Source organism: Podarcis filfolensis (genome assembly GCF_964270895.1).
Source record: "Podarcis filfolensis genome assembly, chromosome: 9".
Lineage (NCBI taxonomy): Eukaryota > Metazoa > Chordata > Lepidosauria > Squamata > Lacertidae > Podarcis > Podarcis filfolensis.
The window spans coordinates 54,713,565-54,734,368 of record NC_139610.1 but is presented as its reverse complement, the minus strand read 5'-3'; the positions used below and the strand labels follow the sequence as shown (position 1 = coordinate 54,734,368).

Sequence of the window (20,804 nt, the reverse complement as noted above, 5' to 3'; positions counted from 1 at the left end):
TTATGAAAATATTTATATTTTCAGCCCCATTCCAACATGGCTCACAAAAGCCAGTTAAAACAACATACAATTGGTAAAGCGATTAAAACAAAGAACCCAGATGAAAACCAACAACCAGATGTTAAGATTGCAGAAGGGGAGAAAGAAACGAAGAACACTGAATGAGTCAACACAGCAAAATGCCAGTAAATAATGAGTCGGTTGGGCTTCTTGCGGAGCAAAATTCCGCAATCTGGGTGCCAAAACTGAAAAGGTCCTGTCCCACTTTCCAGCCATCTGAGAAATGGCAAGAGGACAAAGCCTCTGATAATGATTGTACTTTTTGACCAAACTTACGTGGGAGAAGGCAATTCTTCCAAGTTGCCCACTCCCAGAGTTTATGACTTTATATAGCTAGGGACTCAATTCACTGAATTGTGATTGGAAATGCCAGCGCAATTTGAATGGTGTCAGTTACACCCTCTGAAAAACAGGCCCCAGACAAAACGTATCTGCATTTAGTTTTATAAATTTGATGAATATTGTTTGCACAATCTATTGCTCACCATACAGCTGTCTTGTAATATTTCCCTTTGTCTCATCTTCATAAAATTAGTTACTGTAGAAATCAGTCCGTGTTGGGGATGATCTTCCCAAACCAAATAGTATATGTTTTGGATTTTGGATTTTTTTTAAAAGTTAAACACAGCTTTTATGAAACTTGGGGGTTCAGTTTGAGGGAGGGAGGATGATGCCTGACATAGAGAGAAGATAAGTATCAATGATCTGATTGTGAGTTATTTGAAGTGTGCAGCCTGTGGGCTAAATCCTGATGGGTCTTGCTCTTGTGGGTTGAAGTCAGAAAGAAATAAGGCCCCTTTTTCTTCAGAATCAGATGCATTCCATATGGCAATACTGGGAGGTGCAAAGATAAGGGTGGTTGTTTGTACAAATATTTTGCACAAATATTTCCCTGGCCTTGATGTTAAAACATGCTTAAATTCTGAGCCCAGGGGTCCACTTAAAAAGATGGTAAACAATAGATGATGTTTTCTTATTTGCAGTGCAACTGGGGTTATCTGAAGGAAGTCCATGTTTGTTTGGGAATTAACAACAGCAGTAGGAAGAGTATTACTCCTGTCCACTCTTCCCTGCTGGCAAGAGGAATTTCACAAGCAATGAAAGCTTCAGCCTTCCAGCTCAGACTTCCTATTTAGATGGGGCGGCCACATTTCTAGGTGGGGCATTTGAGGGAGGGAGGTGGAAAGGATGTGAGGGCCAGATCAGAGAAAGGAAAAGGCCCTCACTCCTCCTCTACAGAGAGTATGTTAAAAGTCTGCTGACGACTGGCATAATTTGCTCCTCAGTGGGAGAGAAACTGGATTAAAACAAAAGAAGACCAGAAAAGGACAGAGGAGAGGAAGACTGTTCCTTTCATTTCATTTCCACCCTGCCAAAACCAGCTCAGTAAATCAATGGATTTGCCCACTTTCGGTTCTTCCTCCCCAACCGGCAACCCCATTTTAGGGTGACAGCTCAAGTGATCTTTGTTTTTTAATTGTTTCAGCAGTGGAAGAGGACTCTGTGGGTACAGGGTGGGCCTCAGGTGCTGCATTGGCAACGCCCCGAATGTGAGGAAATGAGCAAAGAATACCAAGACAAATGTGGGCAAAGGGACATTTAATATATTTAATCTTTTTATACATTTCTTTCTAAATTACAAAGTCGACAAGTTGCAAGTATAGTTTGCTGCAAAAAGCTTTCTGTACGAAATATCTTCTATAAGAAAATACATCTCATTAAACATTTCCTGTAAATAAATTACTTCAAATGCTAGTTCTTGCAGGAGAATTATGAGAAGGGCATGCAGAAGCCATCAGATAACGCTTAAATGAGTGGGAGCTTTACTTTGGCTGCGCTGAGGGACACCGACTCCTTCCTGTAGTCTCACAGAGGCAAAAGGATTTCAGATACGCACTTCCATCCCTTAAGGGCGGTCAGAAATGAAAATGTCTTATTGAAACTGTACATTTTTCCAGCCTTAGTCTTGTTTTCATTGCAGTAGAGCCGTGGCAGAAACCTGTAGTTCTCCATGTGGTGCAGTAGGGAGGAAACTGGGGATCTCTACCCCTAGGCAGCACAGAGACAATGGTAAGAGAGGTGGAAGAGGTTTCCCACCTCTCCACTAAAGTAAGCCAATTACAGTTCCCTGTACTCAGCCTTAAAATAAGTCCCAGTGAGATACAGAATTAAGCCTTTGCTTTTTGGAGTTTACATAGTCCTTTGTAAATAATATTATTATTTAGAAAGATATAACCATGGGCATAATCCCTCTGGCCTAATCTTAGTTAGTTTGCTTCTGTTCTTAGCTACTGATAGGTTGCTATCAACAGGCAAACTACATGTTGTACACAAATGCTAGAAATGAAGACCTAGCTGTTTTTCAATGAAAAAGCTGAATTTTTGAATGAAGTTGTGCATGGAAAGAGAGAGGTCAGTCTGCCATTTTCCCACCACTGTTTTCTCACTCAGTATGCTCCCCAAGCCGCTGGTCCTCCAAATGTTGCTGGACTTCAACACCCATCAGACCCAGACAGCATGGCCAAGGGTCAAGGAGGATAGCCATTGGTAGTCCAGTAGCACTAGGCAGGCCACAGGTTCCTTGCCCTTGCCAGAGACAGTGTACATTATCCCAAATATTGTGCAGTGGTGTTGATACGAAGGCCTGAGGTCAAAGGGCTGGACCCAGGATATATATGCACTATGCTCTTAAAACTATTTCATTGGCATGGCTTTCTTTGAAGTCCATCAAAGTAGAATCTTAGAATAATTTTCAGCACTCTCCCTAAAGGCCAGTTAGTGAAGAAGCCACAGCAAATGGACTGGTTCAAATCCAGTTTCTATTTGTAGTGTAGACACATGCTCCTAGATAATTTTAGGTACCTTCCAACCCTGTGGTTTGATAATGACATGATAAATCATTCTCCTTATTCACAAATATATGAGAGTTACTTTAAAAAAAAATAGAGTTAAAGAAAATGTAGCATAAGGCTTGCGTTTACTGAGAAATTTCGATACTGGTTACAAATAGACCATAATTTTAATGGCACATTGTCAAAAGGTGGCTATGGGAAGCCAGGAAAATATGGCTTGTGGAAAGTGAGATAGCCAGGGAACCCCTTTTTCATTAGACTGCTTCAGATACTTCATTTTCACATAGATACGATCAATCACACTGCTGTTTCAAATGGCACATGGTAGCAGGAAAAACTCAGTCTAACACACACAGACACACACACACACACCCCGCCTCTGAGTAGCATTTAAAAAAAGGAATACCATTCTCTTCTCCAATCAACAATATTTCCTGGAGAGTGATCCTACCCCTTTTCAAGGCTCCAATGCTTACACAAATAACACATTTGAAAAATAAGTGAGTATAGTAAAAGAAAATGCAAGAGTGTTAGAAGGGTGGTGGTAGAATGACTGAACAGGTCACCATTCATCTTTGTCAGTCCATTAATACTGTGGCGGTGATAGTGAACACTGGTATCCACTACAGTCAATGGGAATCCAGTAGCAAGTGATAATATCCACATTCCAAATATTTGCAAGTCTGAGTTGTTATATTGTATCATGTGATGTCATTTGCTGATCACACTTTGGGCCTCCATGTCCATCTTGTTTTCTTTTCATTCCACCCCTGTTGGTGCTGGCATAGGATGCTTCCATTTTAAGTTCTCCAAACCACAGAAGATCTGTACTGAAAGCCCTGTTGATGCTGTTATTTAGTAGTACACACAGTCAATGGACGCTGGATGCCTCCGCCAGAGGCAAAGCTGAAAAATAGTTCACAATACAACCCACAATTCCCCACTATTTACAGCTAGCAGCTCAGCATACAATTCTGCTCAGAATGCATTCATGGACACTTTGCTTTTTTCTCTGTTAGCCCCCTGTGTGCTAGCAGTAAACTGAGACAAAAAGAAGCCATTGGCTATGAAGATGAAATTATTTGGGTGTTGTGGTCCAAATGCTTAACAGTATGCAAATCGAAAACATCATGCCTGCTTTATTACCTCTGTTCAAGGCAGATTTTGCCAGGCACGTGTGTTGTGTGTGTTTGTGTGTGTTTGTGAAATGAGTGAGATTTTTCCATTTGCACTGCAGTCTTCCATATGTAGCCCTTGTTTGGCAGGAGAAGATTTCTCGTTCAGGTGACAGCCTTTGGTTGTTCATGGGTAATGTTAACAGATAAAGACATGTATGGTAATTTTCCCCTTGGCCTCTGATAGCTTCAGTTTACTAACATGGTTTTTTGTTCAGTACCCAAGAAGGTGCCGATAGAAAAGTCATTTGGCAAAGCACTGCTTTGTGTTGTAAATATGTCATATAGCAATATTTTACAATCATAATGGGGGGGGGACCTAACCACAACCAATGTGGAGAATTCACAAAGCCATACGTCAAACATGAGTTAAATGTCAAATGTCATTGGCGCGGCGCTTTTCCACAAATGTCTGGCAGCATTGGCAGAGAGGCACCACGTCACAAATCAAAGGCCAGCTGCCACCGTATTCACCTCCAGGGCAGAAATATAATTCAGTTTGGGGTGTTGTTTCTTCCCACGACAATGGACACTTTGGCAATTTGTTTCTTATTTACAATCCTTGCATTCTACGATGCTGCAATGTGTACATTTTGCCAGTTCTTCACGGCCTGTGAATGACAGTCTCCCAGTCCACCATCAGATCTTCTGGCACACGTGAAGCCTCGCTTTTGAAGAGTAAGTGGCATCTTTCCAGATTTTGCATGACAGCCCTTTGGCACAGTCACATCGCTGGAAAATCTCCAAGCCGTGGGACCCCTTCTTGCGTTGCTTGGTGCACACTTCCCCCTGGTGCAAGACGGGCTTGCAAATTTTGGTCCAGAAATGGCGAGCACAACAAAAGCCCTCAGTGCAGTCGGAAGACCTTAAGCAGGAGTCTCCTTCGTGGCCTAAAGAAAGCAACTGCATAGTTAATATACAGGGAAAGAAATCAAACATGGGCTTTCTAAAAACAAAACTCGCAACACAATATAATTTGGGGAGAAACAATGCCAGAAGTGGGGCCAGCAATGAAATGTTGTGCTATAGGCTTGCCCACCAAATGGAAGGCTCCAATTTGGATGACTTTAAAGAGGATTAGACAAATTCATGGCTCCTGGCCATGATGGTTATGGTGAGAGTGCACTCTTGTGCTCAAATCCTGCTTGCAGGTTTCTCACAGGCATCTTTTCGACCACTGTGAGAACAGGATGCTGGACTAGATAGCCATTGGCCTGATCCAGCAGCCTCTTTTTATGTTCTTTAGCACCTTTTCCAGGCAAGTTTACTCAAAGGTGACACAGACTTTAATGCTGGTAAGTGTGTCTAAGACTGCAACCTACTAGTCCAGTCCTATGCATGTAGGTCACTTAATATTATTATTATTATTATTATTATTATTATTATTATTATTATTAATACCCCGCCCATCTGGCTGGGTTTCCCCAACCACTCTGGGCGTCTCCCAACCAAATATTAAAAATAGAATCAAACATTAAAAACTTCCCTAAACAGGGCTGCCATCAGATGTTTTCTAAAAGTCAGATGGTTGTTTATTTCCTTGACATCTGACTGGAGGGCGTTCCACAGGGTGGGTGCCACTACCGAGAAGGCCCTCTGCCTGGTTCCCTGTAACTTGGCTTCTCACAGTGATGGAACCGCCAGAAGGCCATCGGAACTGGACCTCAGTGTCCGGGCAGAACAATGGGGGTGGAGATGCTCCCTAAGGTATACTGGGCCGAGGCCATTTAGGGCTTTAAAGGTCAACACCAACACTTTGAATTGTGCTCGGAAACATGCTGGGAGCCAATGTAGGTCTTTCAGGACCAGTGTTATATGGTCTCGGTGGCCGCCCCCAGTCACCAGTCTAGCTGCTGCATTCTGGATTAGTTGTAGTTTCCGGGTCACCACATAGAACACATTGCAGTAGTCCAAGCAGGAGATAACTAGAGCATGCACCACTCTGGTGAGACAGTCCACAGGCAGGTAGGGTCTCAGCCTGCATACCAGATGGAGCTGGTAGACAGCTGCCCTGGACACAGAATTGACCTGCACCTCCATGGACAGCTGTGAGTCCAAAATGACTCCCAGGCTGCGCACCTGGTCCTTCAGGGGCACAGTTACCCCATTCAGGACCACGGAGTCCTCCACACCCACCCTCCTCCTGCCCCCCCCAAAACAGTACTTCTGTCTTGTCAGGATTCAACCTCAATCTGTTAGCCACCATCCATCCTCCGACCACCTCCAGACACTCACACAGGACATTCACTGCCTTCACTGGTTCTGATTTGAAAGAGAGGTAGAACTTTCTTCAGTGGAGCCTATCCAGGTAAGTGTGCTTAGGATTGCAGCTTTGATCAATTAAAAAAGACCTCATTCTTTCCCATCATATTTATGAAGGAAACTCATTGCTGAATGTATGTATTGCTATCGCTGTATACAAGCATCTGATTAATTCAGTACGCTAGAATGGAGTAGTTCTGCATCTTGTGAAACTAAAGATTACAAAATGCACATTGCAAAACACTCACATGGCATTTTGGGGTTTTGAGAAATATGTTATAACCCACCCCGAACATTGTTTTTGCCATGGAAGTATGGGATATAAAGAGTTGTAGCCAAAGTTAGTCTGACTGGGAGATGACGCATTGAAACTACTAGACATGACTGAGGTTCACTAATTTCAATGAATCTTCTTGGAATTGGATTATCGTTGGATGCAACACTCATAAACAAACAAACAAGCTTCCATTGCCAAGGCACGGGACTTCATAAAAGTGGGGATGATTCTTCTTTCAAATCAGCTGGCTACACAAAGTTAAGATCTGTCTCTGCAGCAGCACTCCTTGGGCTGTTCCAAGTCATCGCTCTTTTGCTTGGTGTGGGTGTCTTGTTTGTGTACCAAAGAGGTGAATTACAAATGTGTCATTTGATCCTTTCAAGCAATGTGCTGCACGACTTTTCCACAGTAAATACCGTTTACTGAAAAGGGGGGAGTGGGAGCATGCTGTTTTAATTCTTAAAAGTACACAGAGGAACAGAACGAAAACATGGGGAAATGGGAAGGGAGAGAGAGAGAAAAAAATCCTAGCCTAAACAAAAGGCTGCAAATAGCTACATAGGTGGCTATAACTGCAATAATATGCTCACTTTTCAGGGTATAAGCCCCGCAGGATGCAGCAGGGCTCTCTTCTCAATAAATGCACTTGCATTGCAGGACTGCACTTTTAGCTCATTATGGACACATTTCCAACCACCCAAATTCTGTGGTGCGCGCTCACCCTTCCTTGGCTCCTCTTAGACACTAACCAGTTTATTACAGTATAAGCTTTCATACTCAAAGGTTGTGTTGCAGTACAACACAAGCTGTTACTAAGGATTTGAGCAATGGGTTCTTTTTGGCTTGGCTAACCCCTAAACAGCATCTTAAAAAGCAGAGACATCACCTTGCCAACAAAGGTCCGTATAGTTAAAGCTATGGTTTTCCCAGTAGTATGGAAGTGAGAGCTGGACCATAAAGAAGGCTGATCGCTGAAGAATTGATGCTTTTGAATTATGGTGCTGGAGGAGACTCTTGAGAGTCCCATGGACTGCAAGAAGATCAAACCTCTCCATTCTGAAGGAAATCAGCCCTGAGTGCTCACTGGAAGGACAGATCCTGAAGCTGAGGCTCCAATACTTTGGCCACCTCATGAGAAGAGAAGACTCCCTGGAAATGACCCTGATGTTGGGAAAGATGGAGGGCACAGGGAGAAGGGGACGACAGAGGACAAGATGGCTGGACAGTGTTCTCGAAGCTACCAGCATGAGTTTCGCCAAACTGCAGGAGGCAGTGGAAGACAGGAGTGCCTGGCATGCTCTGGTCCATGGGGTCATGAAGAGTCAGACACGACTAAACGACTAAACAACAACAATCCCTAAAAAGTAGTTCAGCATTGTTCGTGTTCTTCCAATGGCATTTTTTTTATCCCCTTCTTTAAATTGATTTGTTTCTACCTGCTTTCAGTCTTACCGTGCAATATAGTTTTTACTAATCTTTGAATTATTGCTTGTCATTGCATTCATTGTCTTTAATAATTTTGTAAGCAGCTAGAATTTTTTTGATAAATGATAGAAATGCTTCAAATAATTAAATAGAATATATGAGCAAGTGCCCAAGACCATTCATGGAGTTTGATTTGAACTCAAAGCTACGCTGGTTCACCTGCTCAAGGGAACCCATTGCCAACTGATGTCATGCCCTCACCCTGATGCTCCTCCTACATGTTTACTTGTTTGTTTACCTGCTGTCTCTGAGTGAGTAAACAGTGGCAGGAGAAAGGTAGAAGAGGGGCAGCCAGTGTTTGCCTTCCCTTTCTCCTTTCAGAGAAAGAGGCTGCAGCTCAGTGGTAGAGCTGGAAAAGGCCCGCTACTAGATAGGACAACACTGAGCTCAGTGGACCAATTATCTGATGTGGTATCAGTCCCAGAGGATTAGTCCCAGAGGAAGAGGGCAAATAAAATGGGAAGCCAGATATGGCCACAGGATCAGGCTGTGATTCACTAGACACCATACTGCGCTCTCTCTGTCTCTCTCTCTAATGACAATGTTAAACATTTCACAGCAAAAAGCTTTTCAGAAGACCATCTCCTCAAGGCAGTTTATAGACAACACAACCTTACCCTTTGTGTGTGTCAGCTTGGTCTGCCCTTTCCCAAGATTCTGCCATCCCAAGTCCTTAGTGGGATAATGATTATTTTTCTTGTTGCGAGGTACTTCCAAGGCTGGGATGTGGGGAGTAAGAATGCTCTCAGTTACTGGTATACAAATACCTAGAAAGATGAACAGAATGAGTTACAATGGAAGGGCTCTTGGGGGAATAATATGGCAGAGGGCAATTTTCACAGAATGACACAGAGAAGAGCCTCTATGCTGAAAGAAAGCACATTTATTTATTTATTTATTTATTTTGTGTGTGTGTGTGTGTGTGTGTGTGTGTATATATATATATATATATATATATATATATATATATATATAACAGTATAGGAATCATAAAATATCAGGGTTACACCATTAAAACCCTACAGATAACCATTAAAGTGGCTGGCTGGCTGGCTGGCTGGCTGGCTGGCTGGCTGGCCAAATAAATAAATAGCTAGCTAGCTAGCTGCAAAGGCATAAAAAAGTCCTCAAGAGACACCTGAAAGTCAAAAGTGAAGATGCCCGTTGAATATCTGCTGGAAGAGTATTCCACAGCATGAGACGGGTGGGACTAAATCCCCAACTTAAGTCCAGTTTAAGTCCAGTCAGGTCTCTTTAACATGGCAGACAGCTTAGCATTATTTAGTGTTAATGTTGTCTGAAACACCTGGAGGGCACCATTTTGACTACCCTTGGTATGGTAGATCGTTTTGTATTCGGTATTTCCGCAGTGCTTCACCCAGTCTTGTAAATGCTGGCCAGTATTAAATTTTCCCATCTGGCATTTGGGGGTATTGAGAGGCTTGCCTAAGTCAACCTCATGAGTTTGAGACTGAGATGAGATTTTAATTGTTAATAATAATAAAAATAATTCATTTAAATTCATTTAAATGGTGCCCATCTGACTGGGTTTCCTCAGCCACTCTGGGAGGCTTCTAACAATTATAAAACTACAGGAAAGCAACAAACATTAGGTCTACAGGATCTGTCTATTGATTCACCTAACAATCAGTACATAGGTACTTATATTTGGTATTTCAAATTCGACAAGCTAACCTTTTTTTAAAAAAAATTAAAAGGTTAATTTTACTTTGTTTTACCATTGGCAAATCAACAGGGCTCGTCCCTTCACTAAGTCTGTCTCCAGTTTGAGAGAACATGCTTTCTTGCGTCCTTGCTGCTGAGAACCCTGCCTTAACAGGGTTTCTATTACAGAGGAGATTAGCCAAATGCACTTAACAAGTCCCTTTCAGACCTTCATGTTAAATAAGCGAAGGTCAGGGATGAAGGAGGCTCACCTGTCAGTACTGGGGGCAGGGTTGATGCATTCACCGCATCCCTTCCCACTTTAGCCCTCACATGAGCAGGTTGAGCACCTGAAGAGGGCTTATATCTACGATTGTTAGATGAATCCACAGATGGATCCTGTAGACACATGTATTTCAAGTACACTTCATTAGCATATTGATTGTAAAACCCCATATTGATTGTTTTTATTGTTTATGTAGAGAGTTATGCAGAAATTCTGGTTTAATATGCTGGCTATTTGCCATAATCAACACTGACTGCCCGATCGATCCTGTAGACATCTGTTTTTGTGGTTCTAGACTTCCCTACTTATTGACTGTGGAGTTCTAGAGTATGTGGGCTGAGCGTTGATGGAGTTAATACATTGAGCCATTCATGTTGTTAAAAGGGCGTCAAAGTGGTACATATAGTAGATACCATTGTTGCAGCGGTTCCCAGGGCAGCACATGCCATCTCTGTGACAACGCTTCTTTTTCCTCCTACAAATCATGCACGCAGACGTCGCTTGATGGGGACTGTGGCAGTATTTCCCAACTTCACACTCCTTGTCATTGGTGCAAGGGTAAGCCTGGGTGGTAGGAAGAAAATAATGCAGTGATTCATTAATAATACCTTGCCAAATATAAAATGGAACAAATGAAGAAACAAGTTAGAGTACAACCCAGGGTAATTCCAGATGTGAAACTTGAATGGCATTCAAACTGTAAAAGTTTAATGACACTCCAAGTCCTCGATTTATGACCCTGTAATCTTTATTGGTCATAACTGATGGCACAAAAACTTGCAGTCCAAAAGTATCCTATGTATTAGAAGACTATCAGAGATATGGAAGTTGCATTGGATCAGAAAGCCATTCAGGGTCAGATGGACTGCTGTTTTACTGAAAATATGTACCCACAAATATTTTTGGTGTGTTTCTCCAACCAATGGAAGGCAGACAACTTGGGCTGAAAGCATCTTGTCAAGTGGCAAGACTCATTTGCTCTCAGAATTAGTCACCAGTTAATAAATTCATATGAACCAGAACATGGCAGCAGGAAATTCGCAGTCCAATCCTTAAACATACACACACACACCATGCTCTTCAAATTGAATAAACAGTGCAAATTTCACCTGTTTCTAACTATTTGATTCAAACTCAAATCTCATGGCTTGCTTTGATAATTTGTACATGGAGGGTAAACAGAGAGTGTCAAGTGGTTTTTCAGAGAATAAGACATATAAGGAAGAAAATCATTCCAGGTTACATACATGGACAGGTGTTGCAAATGTAAGTTGTATTGGTCATTTCATATTGCTTATATTTTAAAGATAAAACATTACCCCTATGTACAGTACATTTGAACAGATTTCTTTGTATGCATGAAGGCATGGGATGCACATGCAATACACAGCAGGATCAAAGTGATTCCCACTACACTGGCCCTAAAGGCAGGAAAAAAGAAAGTTAATTGTGCATGTCCCACTGAAACTAAGTTGTGGTGACAAGGGACTTTAGAATGATATGCCACACTTTCCTAGCAACTATGAAGCCTTATACTGTATGTAGTCCTCAGAAGCAAGTCCTAATGCCTTCAACCAGGATTACTCCAAGGAAAGTGTGTGTGAATCTTCAGCCTTTGTTCAGCTTGTAGAGCATTTGGCTTCCAGCAATAATTTTATCCCAAAGACTCCTGGCCACTTATGCTATCTAGCTTTCCAGGAACAAAGCAGGATCCAGGATTTGAACCTGCTGTGACAGAGGGAGCAACCCCAGCGGTGGAGCAAGCCGATTGGGCGCCTAGGGCGGTATGCATCCAGGGGCGGGGCCAGCCACCCGTGGGGTGGGGCAAGCTGGGACAGGACACTCTGTGGGGCCTCTGAGGAGTCTGCCTGCCTCCTCCCACTCAGCCACCCTACAGCTTGGAGGGAGGCAGTGGGCGGACCATTTGAGACAGTCCTGAGCCTGCGGGCACCCAAGCCATGCGTCTCCCAGGAGAGACATGTGGCTTGGGCATGCTGCAGGCCCCACAGTGAGTGCTGCCCGGCATTTTGTGCCCCCCCAGTGGTGAAACCCAGGGCAAACAGCCCCCACCGCACCCCCTTCCTCCGCCCCTGAGCACCCCACACTGTGCAAGCATAACAACAATACATTCACAGGTTTTAGAATTTCCCATCAGCTTCATTTGTGTCGTGATTCAGCTTCAGATCATTTAGCCTCATCTATTCATCATCATTTTCAGACAGAGGACTAAGATAACAATACCTGAGTATTCAGATAAAGCAATACAGAGCAACTGGTGACTAAACTATTTTATGGCAATATCCACACGCATGGAATGTGAAATTTACTATTTATTTGCCAGCAGGAAGTTAGCAAGAAGCCATCTTACAGTTTTTCCACAAATCTTTAATATCTGGATAAATTAACAGAGCTCCCATTATACAGCATGCCTATCATTCAAAAGACCATAAGTAATCAGATTTCTCTTTCGTGTATTTGACATGGTTGATCCTAGCTGGCCCTGATCTACGTTTAGAAACAAATGACAAACCACAAACACTTTGTATTCATAGATGAGTACTTAGAAGCTATCAACGTTGCATAGAAAATGTTATTAATCAGTTAAGTTCCAGCATTTTACCCTCTTCGGTTTCTGTACATGGAAATGCCTCCTAATGTTCTCACATAAATCTCCTCCTCTACCAACGAGCCCTGTTTTGGCAAAACATTACAAAGCTGAAACACTTATCTGAATTTATTACAGTGTCTTTGATCTAGAAAATTTGGCAATGAGAACCAGTGGGCTTGTGAGAATCCCAGCAGGGTGCTTCTTAATTTGAAGAGAGCAGGAAACACTATGAGGAGAGTGTAAGAGACACCCAGAAGATTCATTTTTAAAAATATATACATTAAAAATAGAGTGTTTTTAAAAGCTAATTACCGTAGCTTCTTGGGTTGTTGGCAAGGTCTTGTCATTAACTCAAGAAGCTGAAAAGACTAGATGGATAGATTTTTTTAAAAAATGTGTGTGTGAATGAAAGAAAAATATCAGGGAGGGAGCCTTAATTTCACATTACAGATTTCATTGGTTTGTGTCACTTTATGATTCCCCCCCCCCCCACTCTCTTAACAGGGTGGAGTTTGATCTATATTCCAACAATCTGCCTGGAGATGCTGGATTTAAGAGAACCAGCTGTTCTTTGGTGGTGTCTCAAACTACTGGGAATATATTAATTTCTCATGAAGCATCTTGATATTCTCATGCAGCAAAAGGAACCAGTCCATATACAAGAGCTCAGCCATCAAAAGCTATAAATCGTGAAAAAGTCTGTCCGTCTGTCCATCCCCCAATAACCATAAATGAGCAAGCACTGCCCTGTTATTGTCTGCTGGGTTCACATAACTAACTTTATGGCTAGAAATGTACCGAGGAGAAAGCCCCACTGAATTCAAGAGGATTTTCTTCTTACTAGGATCGCACTGCAAATTGTGTGGCAATATTGGGAAAGGGCTCTCTGTGACTATATAAACTTAATTCTATCGAGTATTTAGCACCGTCCTGTTGCTTGGGTTTTTGTCATGCTCTTTAAACTCTATTCCTGTATTACTCACATGTAGGGCATTTCCATGGTGACTATGGAGCAAGACAGCACTTTGAGCCCTGTCCCCAATACAGAAACTTCTTTCTGCCAGTGGAGTGTGCTTGTCTGCTGAGAAATGCCAACCTGCTCCTGTGTAGGGACTCCACACAAACAAGACACCCATGCCGTACCTTTCAATACAGGTGTCAATGAGGTGACAAACCAGGGCACTGTCTTCAGGGACTGTGCTCCCATGTGAGCCACATGACCTGGGTGAGATTGTGGGGGCCCCCCAGAGCAGGTTTGTGAGAAACTGCAGCTTTGAAGTGGACAGTTAGTGAGTTGGCAAGAAGCCAAGTTCAGCAAGGGTACGTGAGAAAGTCTGCTTGGAGATAGGGAAGCCTAGCAACAGGTGATGATTGGCTAAAAGTTTTCCCTTATAAGCAGCATGACACAGTAGTTTGGTGTTGGAGTTCAGAGGTTGGTGTGTCAAGTTTGAATCAAGTCTGTGTATATAGTAACTTGTACAAAGCTGTGCTATACTCTGTATATAATAAAAGCAAATACAAATCAAGTTACTTGTCAGCAAGTTATGCTCCCGAGTCAGCATCCTGAACTACACAGACTAAGCAGCAGGTAGCAGAGAGTTTTGGTTGAGATCCATCAACAGGTGAGATTGGGGGGGGGGGGCTGAGCAGCCATGGAGAAAGCTGCTTAGGCGTCTGGGGTGGGGCAAGGGTGGGGTGAGCCGCCCATAGGGGTGGGGTGCACCGCGGGGCCTCCGAGGGGTCTGCCTGTCTTCTCCCACTCAGTTGCCCTACAGCTGGGCAGTGGGTGGACCGTTTGGGCAGCGCGGAACCTGCGTGCGCCCAAGCCACCATGTCTCTCCCAGGAGAAACAAGTGGCTCGGGCGCGCTGCAGACCCCACAGTGAGTGCTGCCTGGCATTTTGTCACCCCCCTCTGTGGTGACACATGGGGCGGACCGCACCCACCACACACCCCTTCCTTTTTTTAAAAAAAGAAATATTTATTAAGATTTTACAAAGACAAATATACAAAAACACATAATAATAAAAGAGAGAGAAAAATAAAAAGATAAAAAGATAAATAAAACATACAGAAACAAGAAAAATTAAAAACAATTATTTTTCATAACATAAAACTCATTTGCTTGATTCTTTGACTTCCTCACACCTCCCCTTCTTGTATTCCCATTTAAATAATCAAATCAGCAAATCCTTACCCTCTTTCATTTATCTTATCTCTATAACTTAACATTTTATGACTCAGTATTTTCATACATTATCAATTCATTTTTGCATATTCTTATTAACTTTGTTACCAATACCACTTATTTCCAATCCAACACCATTTTAGTTATTTTTTTTTTTTACCTAATTATACCCTTCTTCCATATTCTTAAAGCATTACAGCTGGAAACCACTTAATTTCTATCCAATATCATTCTAACATTCATTAATTTTGCAATATTTCTGTAAACAGTCTTTAAATTTCTTCCAATCTTCTTCCACCGCCTCTTCTCCCTGGTCCCGGATTCTGCCAGTCATTTCTGCCAGTCCCATATAGTCCCACCACACCCCCCTTCCTTCAACCCTGCCCCTGAGATGGAAAGAAGATAAAGTCCCTACCAGAGAAGAATGGCAAATTAAATTGTTGGACAATGCCGAAATGGCAAAACTGACCGGAAAGCTCAGGAACAAGGAAGACCAAAACTTTAATAAGAAATGGGGGGGGGGGAATTATAATTTATCTTGGACAGCATTGTAAGCAGTTGAAAACACTAGCAGTATTGCAATAACACTTGTACTGTAATGAGGAGTATGGGTTGTTGAAAAGAGATGCAGTAGAAAAGGTTTAACAACAGAAACCATGGAGGGGAAGGTGGGAAGTCCAGAGATTTGGAGGGATCTTTTAATTGTGGGTGTGTTGTGGTATTATTATAATTTTAATTTTGTATAATCAAATAATAATAATAATAAAAGATTGTGCCCCCCCCAAAGCACTTTTTTGGAGCAAGTTTGTGATGCCCAAATGGCTGCCATGCTCTCAAGTGAAAAAGAGAGAGGATGTCCCGGTTTTCCTAGGAGAGTTGAACTGTATGCCATGCAACCAGATAAGACCATAAGAAGGGCCATGCTACACTGCCTTGCTGGTCCTGTGTTGCACCTTCCTTGAATGTTTCTTCCTAGCTGGATGAATTCTGATCACATCACTTGATTGCCTGAATGGAGCATAGAGACAGGATGTAAGTGTGAATAAAAACTAGCCTTCTGCACAGGAGTAAAATTCATATTTATTTCTCCACCCATTTCCCCCCTTGCCCACCACTGTCATGTGGACCCCAGAAGGTTACCCAGAAGGTTATGTGGCCCTTGGGCAGAAGGAGGTTTCCCACCACTGCTGTGCTGTCAGAATTAGAAAGATCAGAAAGATGGCGTGCCTGTTCTTGACATGGCAAGACTATCCCCTGTGGCAGACCTTTCCTGTTCAGGTCACTTGACATAAACCTTCTGAAAATATCTATGGAAAGATAAAGACACCAGGCAGAAAGATAAATATTTGTGAGGGAGATGTGTTAGGAAATCAACTCTCTTAAAGTGGTGGGTTGCAAGTTCTGCTAGTGGGAACACATAAGCTTTTGAGCTTCACGGAGATCTTTTCCAACAAATCCAACTGTTGTTATTGCTAGTATTTGGAAATGGAAAATAGATTGGTTCATTTTACCACAGACTGGCTGCTGCTTGCATCCAGGACTTCTGGCTTTGCCTTATGACTTTATAATTTCCCTGGGGTATCCTTATGGTTCATTCAAAGCCCTTGATATTGCAAGCACAACTTAAGATGCTATTGCTGGAGGCCCCTTCTTCATTTCATGTCTAGGTCTCTTCATGACTTGGCTGGCACACAATATTCCTTGAGGAATGATCCAAAAAGTACATGCCATGGCACAGAATGAGAGAAAAACTCCCCAGAGACTCCCTGGAAAGTTTTTACTTCGTATCTGTATTTTAAAACAATCAGATGTTGGAGTCTTGTCTCCCTTGCTAGAACACGAGGAGTGTTTGCGGCATACTTCAATTATAAAGAGCTTGCAGTGAAAGAAAGCGTATTTGCAAGAACAGTGAATTCAGGGTGAAGTCACAGAGCTCCCCACCCACCCATTCACCATAACCCAGCCAAAAAGTCAGAATCATGTGAGCTGTGTAAAGGCTTCCTCATGGATTAGATTACAAGTTATCCCCATAGGGGCAGACTTTGGTCTTTCAAATTTCAGCGGCGCCCTGTGTGAGGCCAAAATTTGACGCCCCCTGCCTCTTACATTCTGTTCTGCTCAATCCACTACATCATAGTTGCAATGCCCAGTGCAGCAGAACTGGTCACACTGCCCTAAATTCGCCTCTGATCCCCACTTAGGTCACCATCCTATACTCATGGAGTAAGTCCCAATGAATTCAATGCTATTTATTTCAGAGTGGACATACAGTTGTACCTTGGATCCCGAATGCCTTATGAGTCAAACGTTTTGGCTCCCGAATGCCGCAAACCCAGAAGTGAGTGTTCCGGTTTGCAAATGTTCTCTGGAACCCAAACATCCACCTTGCCTTCCGCAGCTTCCGATTGGTTGTAGGAGCTTCCTGCAGCCAATCAGAAGCTGTGCCTTGGTTTCTGAATGTTTTGGAAGTCAAACAGACTTCCAGAACGGATCCCGTTCGACTTCTGAGGTACCACCGTATGGGACTGCACTCTTACCCCAAGACAGCCATGTACACATCGCCAAAAAGAGAGGAAATGCGTCACCAAAAACAATAAAAAGAAAGAGGACCCAGATTTGCATATATTTTGTAAATATATTTTTGTAAATGCTGATTCACATGGATAGATGCAAACTTAGATATCACTGCTATCTTCTTTTAAACAGAAATTCAATGCATCTCACCATAGTGGAGAAGGTGGTGTCAACATGGCCAAGTACCCCTGCTCAGTTTGGACAGCTTCAGCCACAGAAGGCTCACCCAGTGGGGTAGAGCTGTAGTAATAGCCTCACTGCTGCTTACTGGAGGGAGGAGGAGCAGGTTGAGAACCAGGTCAGGGTGTATGGGTGTACCAATGGAAGTGATGTATTAGCTCTGCTGGTGTGCCTGCACAGCCATAACTTCATTGCTGCCTCACCTCTCCCTCTCCTGGTAAGTGGAAAAAATGCCCACAATATTGCTGCAGATCCATACCACCACTCCTGATCTTGAGGCCTTATGGTTCTTTGTCTTCCAGCTGGACCACAATTGGGCGGGCCTTCAAGCAGAAGACTTCTTCAAAGAGAGGACTGTTCCTAAAAGCCCTTCAAATCAAGGATTGCTCCTGTAAAGTAGGACACATCACATTTCCTGTGTATAAGATTGTACTGTTGATCAGCAGAATATGTAGATTGGCCCTTAGAAGCCAGAAGAAGGATGAACAGTGGTGGTTGCAAGGTCTTTCTCCATGAAGCAGAATTATATAAGGTGTGTGTGTGTGTGTGTGTGTGTGTGTGAATGTGCTTGAACTGCAGAATTCTACTTGCAGAATTCAAGCTCAAAAAGCCACCAAGGATGACTACTGCTATGTTCACGTGGTTCAAGCAGAAAACCTTTGGCAGACTCCAGGACTCACAGTTAGTTTGTATTCCAAAAGCTATGCTTTATTCTTTTTGCCTCTCTTTAGCAGAACATAAACAGCATTGTGTTAGTTGCTGCTCATACCCTCCAACATTTCTCCGATGAAAATAGGGACGTCCCATTCCATAATGATAATTTTACTATTTATAGCCCACACATCTTACTGGGTTGCCCTAGCCACTCTGGGTAGCATTCAACATATATGAAAACATAATAAAACATTAAACTCTTTTTTAAATTTCTCTGAGCAGGATTGCCTTCAGAAGGCTCAGGGGTCAGATAACTCCATACCCTCCAACATTTCTCCAATGAAAATAGGGATATCCTAAGGAAATGTGGGACATTCCAGGATCAAATCAGAAACTGGGATGGTTTCTCTAAATCAGGGACGCCCCTGGAAAATAGGGACACTTGGGAGATCTGGCAGCTTATTAATCAGTTTTCTTAAAGGAATATAAAGTAATAATGAATTTGCCTCTTATTATAGGAAAAAGTAGGGAGTGTGCTTAATGGTTTCTGGAGACTGGAGGTGACATGTTGACAAAGTACCAAGTGAAAATGAGTCTGATGATCTCAGTTTTGCCTGTGGTGGACATTTATTCCTCTCACAAGACCACATTGCTTCTGATAAAACGCAGCTATTTCCTGGTTTTCGTACAGGGAAATAACATAGTTACTGAGCCACAAAAGAACTGACTGGAAACCACTGTGGTTTGTCTAACTCTTATTAGCGGTACGTGATAATTACTTGAATGCCCATGTCTAGTACTATGACTTAATTCTAAAGGACAATCAGGACGACAATCAAGAGAAGTGCTCCTCTTGCAGTGGGTTGCCTAAATAAATCCTCCCAGGAGATAATTCATGGCCAGGAGAAAAACAAGAGAAAAAGCAAACAGGAGTGAAATTATGTGTCCCTTAGATTCTGCAGAGCTGATCACAATTTAGGGGATGCATTTTCAGAGTATGTCTGTACAACGCATGTTGTTAGAAGCATCAACTACCACCACCATCATTGTCACCGACAGTCACATAATGCTCTGTTAATACCCACTGTGACAAGAAGACTTTATCACTTAGTTTTATGTCATGTCTGAGTGCTTCACCAAAGAGTCACTGAAAGATGAAGCTTGTCTGTGCACTTTGTTCTCCATCCAGGTTTTGTTTCTTTTAATAATCTTACTGGTCTTTCATCTCTGCTTTTCCCCTCTCCCACCCATCCCCCATCTGCTAGTTAGCTTTTTAGTTTAATCTCTGAGTGGTTATTTATCATCCGGCCTAGAGTTAGATCTGGCGTTTTGAACAGTCAGCATGCCGCTTTGGGAGAACATAAGAATGAAAGGACAGCTCTGCTGGATCAAACCAAAGACCTACCTAGTTCAGCATTCTGTTTCCCACAGTGTCAGCCAGATGCCTCTGGGGAACCCATATGCAGGGCTCAAAGTCAGTAGCCCTGATGTTGTTCCCCAGTGACTAGCGTTGGAGAAGTATACAAAATGAGGACTAATAGTCACAGAACAGTAGTAAGGTAAAGATAAAGGGACCCCATTAGGTCCAGTCGTGGCCAACTCTGGGGTTGCGGCACTCATCTCGCTTTATTGGCTGAGGGAGCCAGCGTACAGCTTCTGGGTCATGTGGCCAGCATGACTAAACCGCTTCTGGTGAACCAGAGCAGCACACGGAAACGCCGTTAACCTTCCCACCGGAGCGGTACCTATTTATCTACTTGCACTTTGATGTGCTTTCGAACTGCTAGGTGGGCAGGCGCTGGGACCGAGCAATGGGAGCTCACCCCGCCGCGGGGATTCGAACTGCTGACCTTCTGATCAGCAAGTCCTAGGCTGTGTGGTTTAACCCACAACACCACCCGCGTCCCTACGGAACAGTAGAACTCCCCGCAAATATCAGGTCAAGCCATCAAGTCAGCATCAGTTCCAGGTTTTGCAGAATACAGTGGTACCTCGGGTTACATACGCTTCAGGTTACATATGCTTCAGGTTACAGACTCCACTAACCCAGAAATAGTACCTCGGGTTATGAACTTTGCTTCAGGATGGGAACAGAAATCATGCTCCGGCGGCGCGGCGGCAGCGGGAGGCCCCATTAGCTAAAGTGGTGCTTCAGGTTAAGAACAGTTTCAGGTTAAGAACGGACCTCCGGAACGAATTAAGTACTTAACCCGAGGTACCACTGTACTTAGGCAAGATGCTCTCAATGGGGCTCAAGCCCCGAGTACCCCCATCCAGCTGTCCTTACAATGAAAGCTGGGACAGCTCAGTTGGTAGAGCATGAGATTCCTCCATTGCAGAGCATTAGACTAGGTGGCCCTCGCAGTCCCTTCCAACGCTACAACTCTATGTTTGACATTATTTGTTATTTGGCTACTTTGTCCAGTTCTGAGTGCCTCACTTTAAAAAGGATATAGCAACATGGAATGGATCCTGAAGATGGCGATGAAGATAGCAGAATTGAAAACAAATCCTATGAGGAAAAATGTTTTGTTTTGTT

At 43.1% G+C, this 20,804-nt stretch overlaps 1 protein-coding gene across 1 annotated transcript in view; it reads right to left on the bottom strand.

Annotated features, from left to right (window-relative positions):
- Positions 1-1,642: 1,642 nt before the first annotated feature.
- The window catches only part of DKK2 (dickkopf WNT signaling pathway inhibitor 2), a 59,504-nt gene continuing 40,342 nt past the window's right edge, over positions 1,643-20,804 (bottom strand). The window contains exons 2-4 of the mRNA XM_083571884.1: positions 10,476-10,626; positions 8,729-8,878; positions 1,643-4,977 (exon numbers count right to left, since the gene is read on the bottom strand). Coding sequence (XP_083428010.1) covers positions 4,727-4,977; positions 8,729-8,878; positions 10,476-10,626 — 552 coding nt within the window. The 3' untranslated portion in view covers positions 1,643-4,726. The remainder of the gene's footprint in view (positions 4,978-8,728; positions 8,879-10,475; positions 10,627-20,804) is intronic.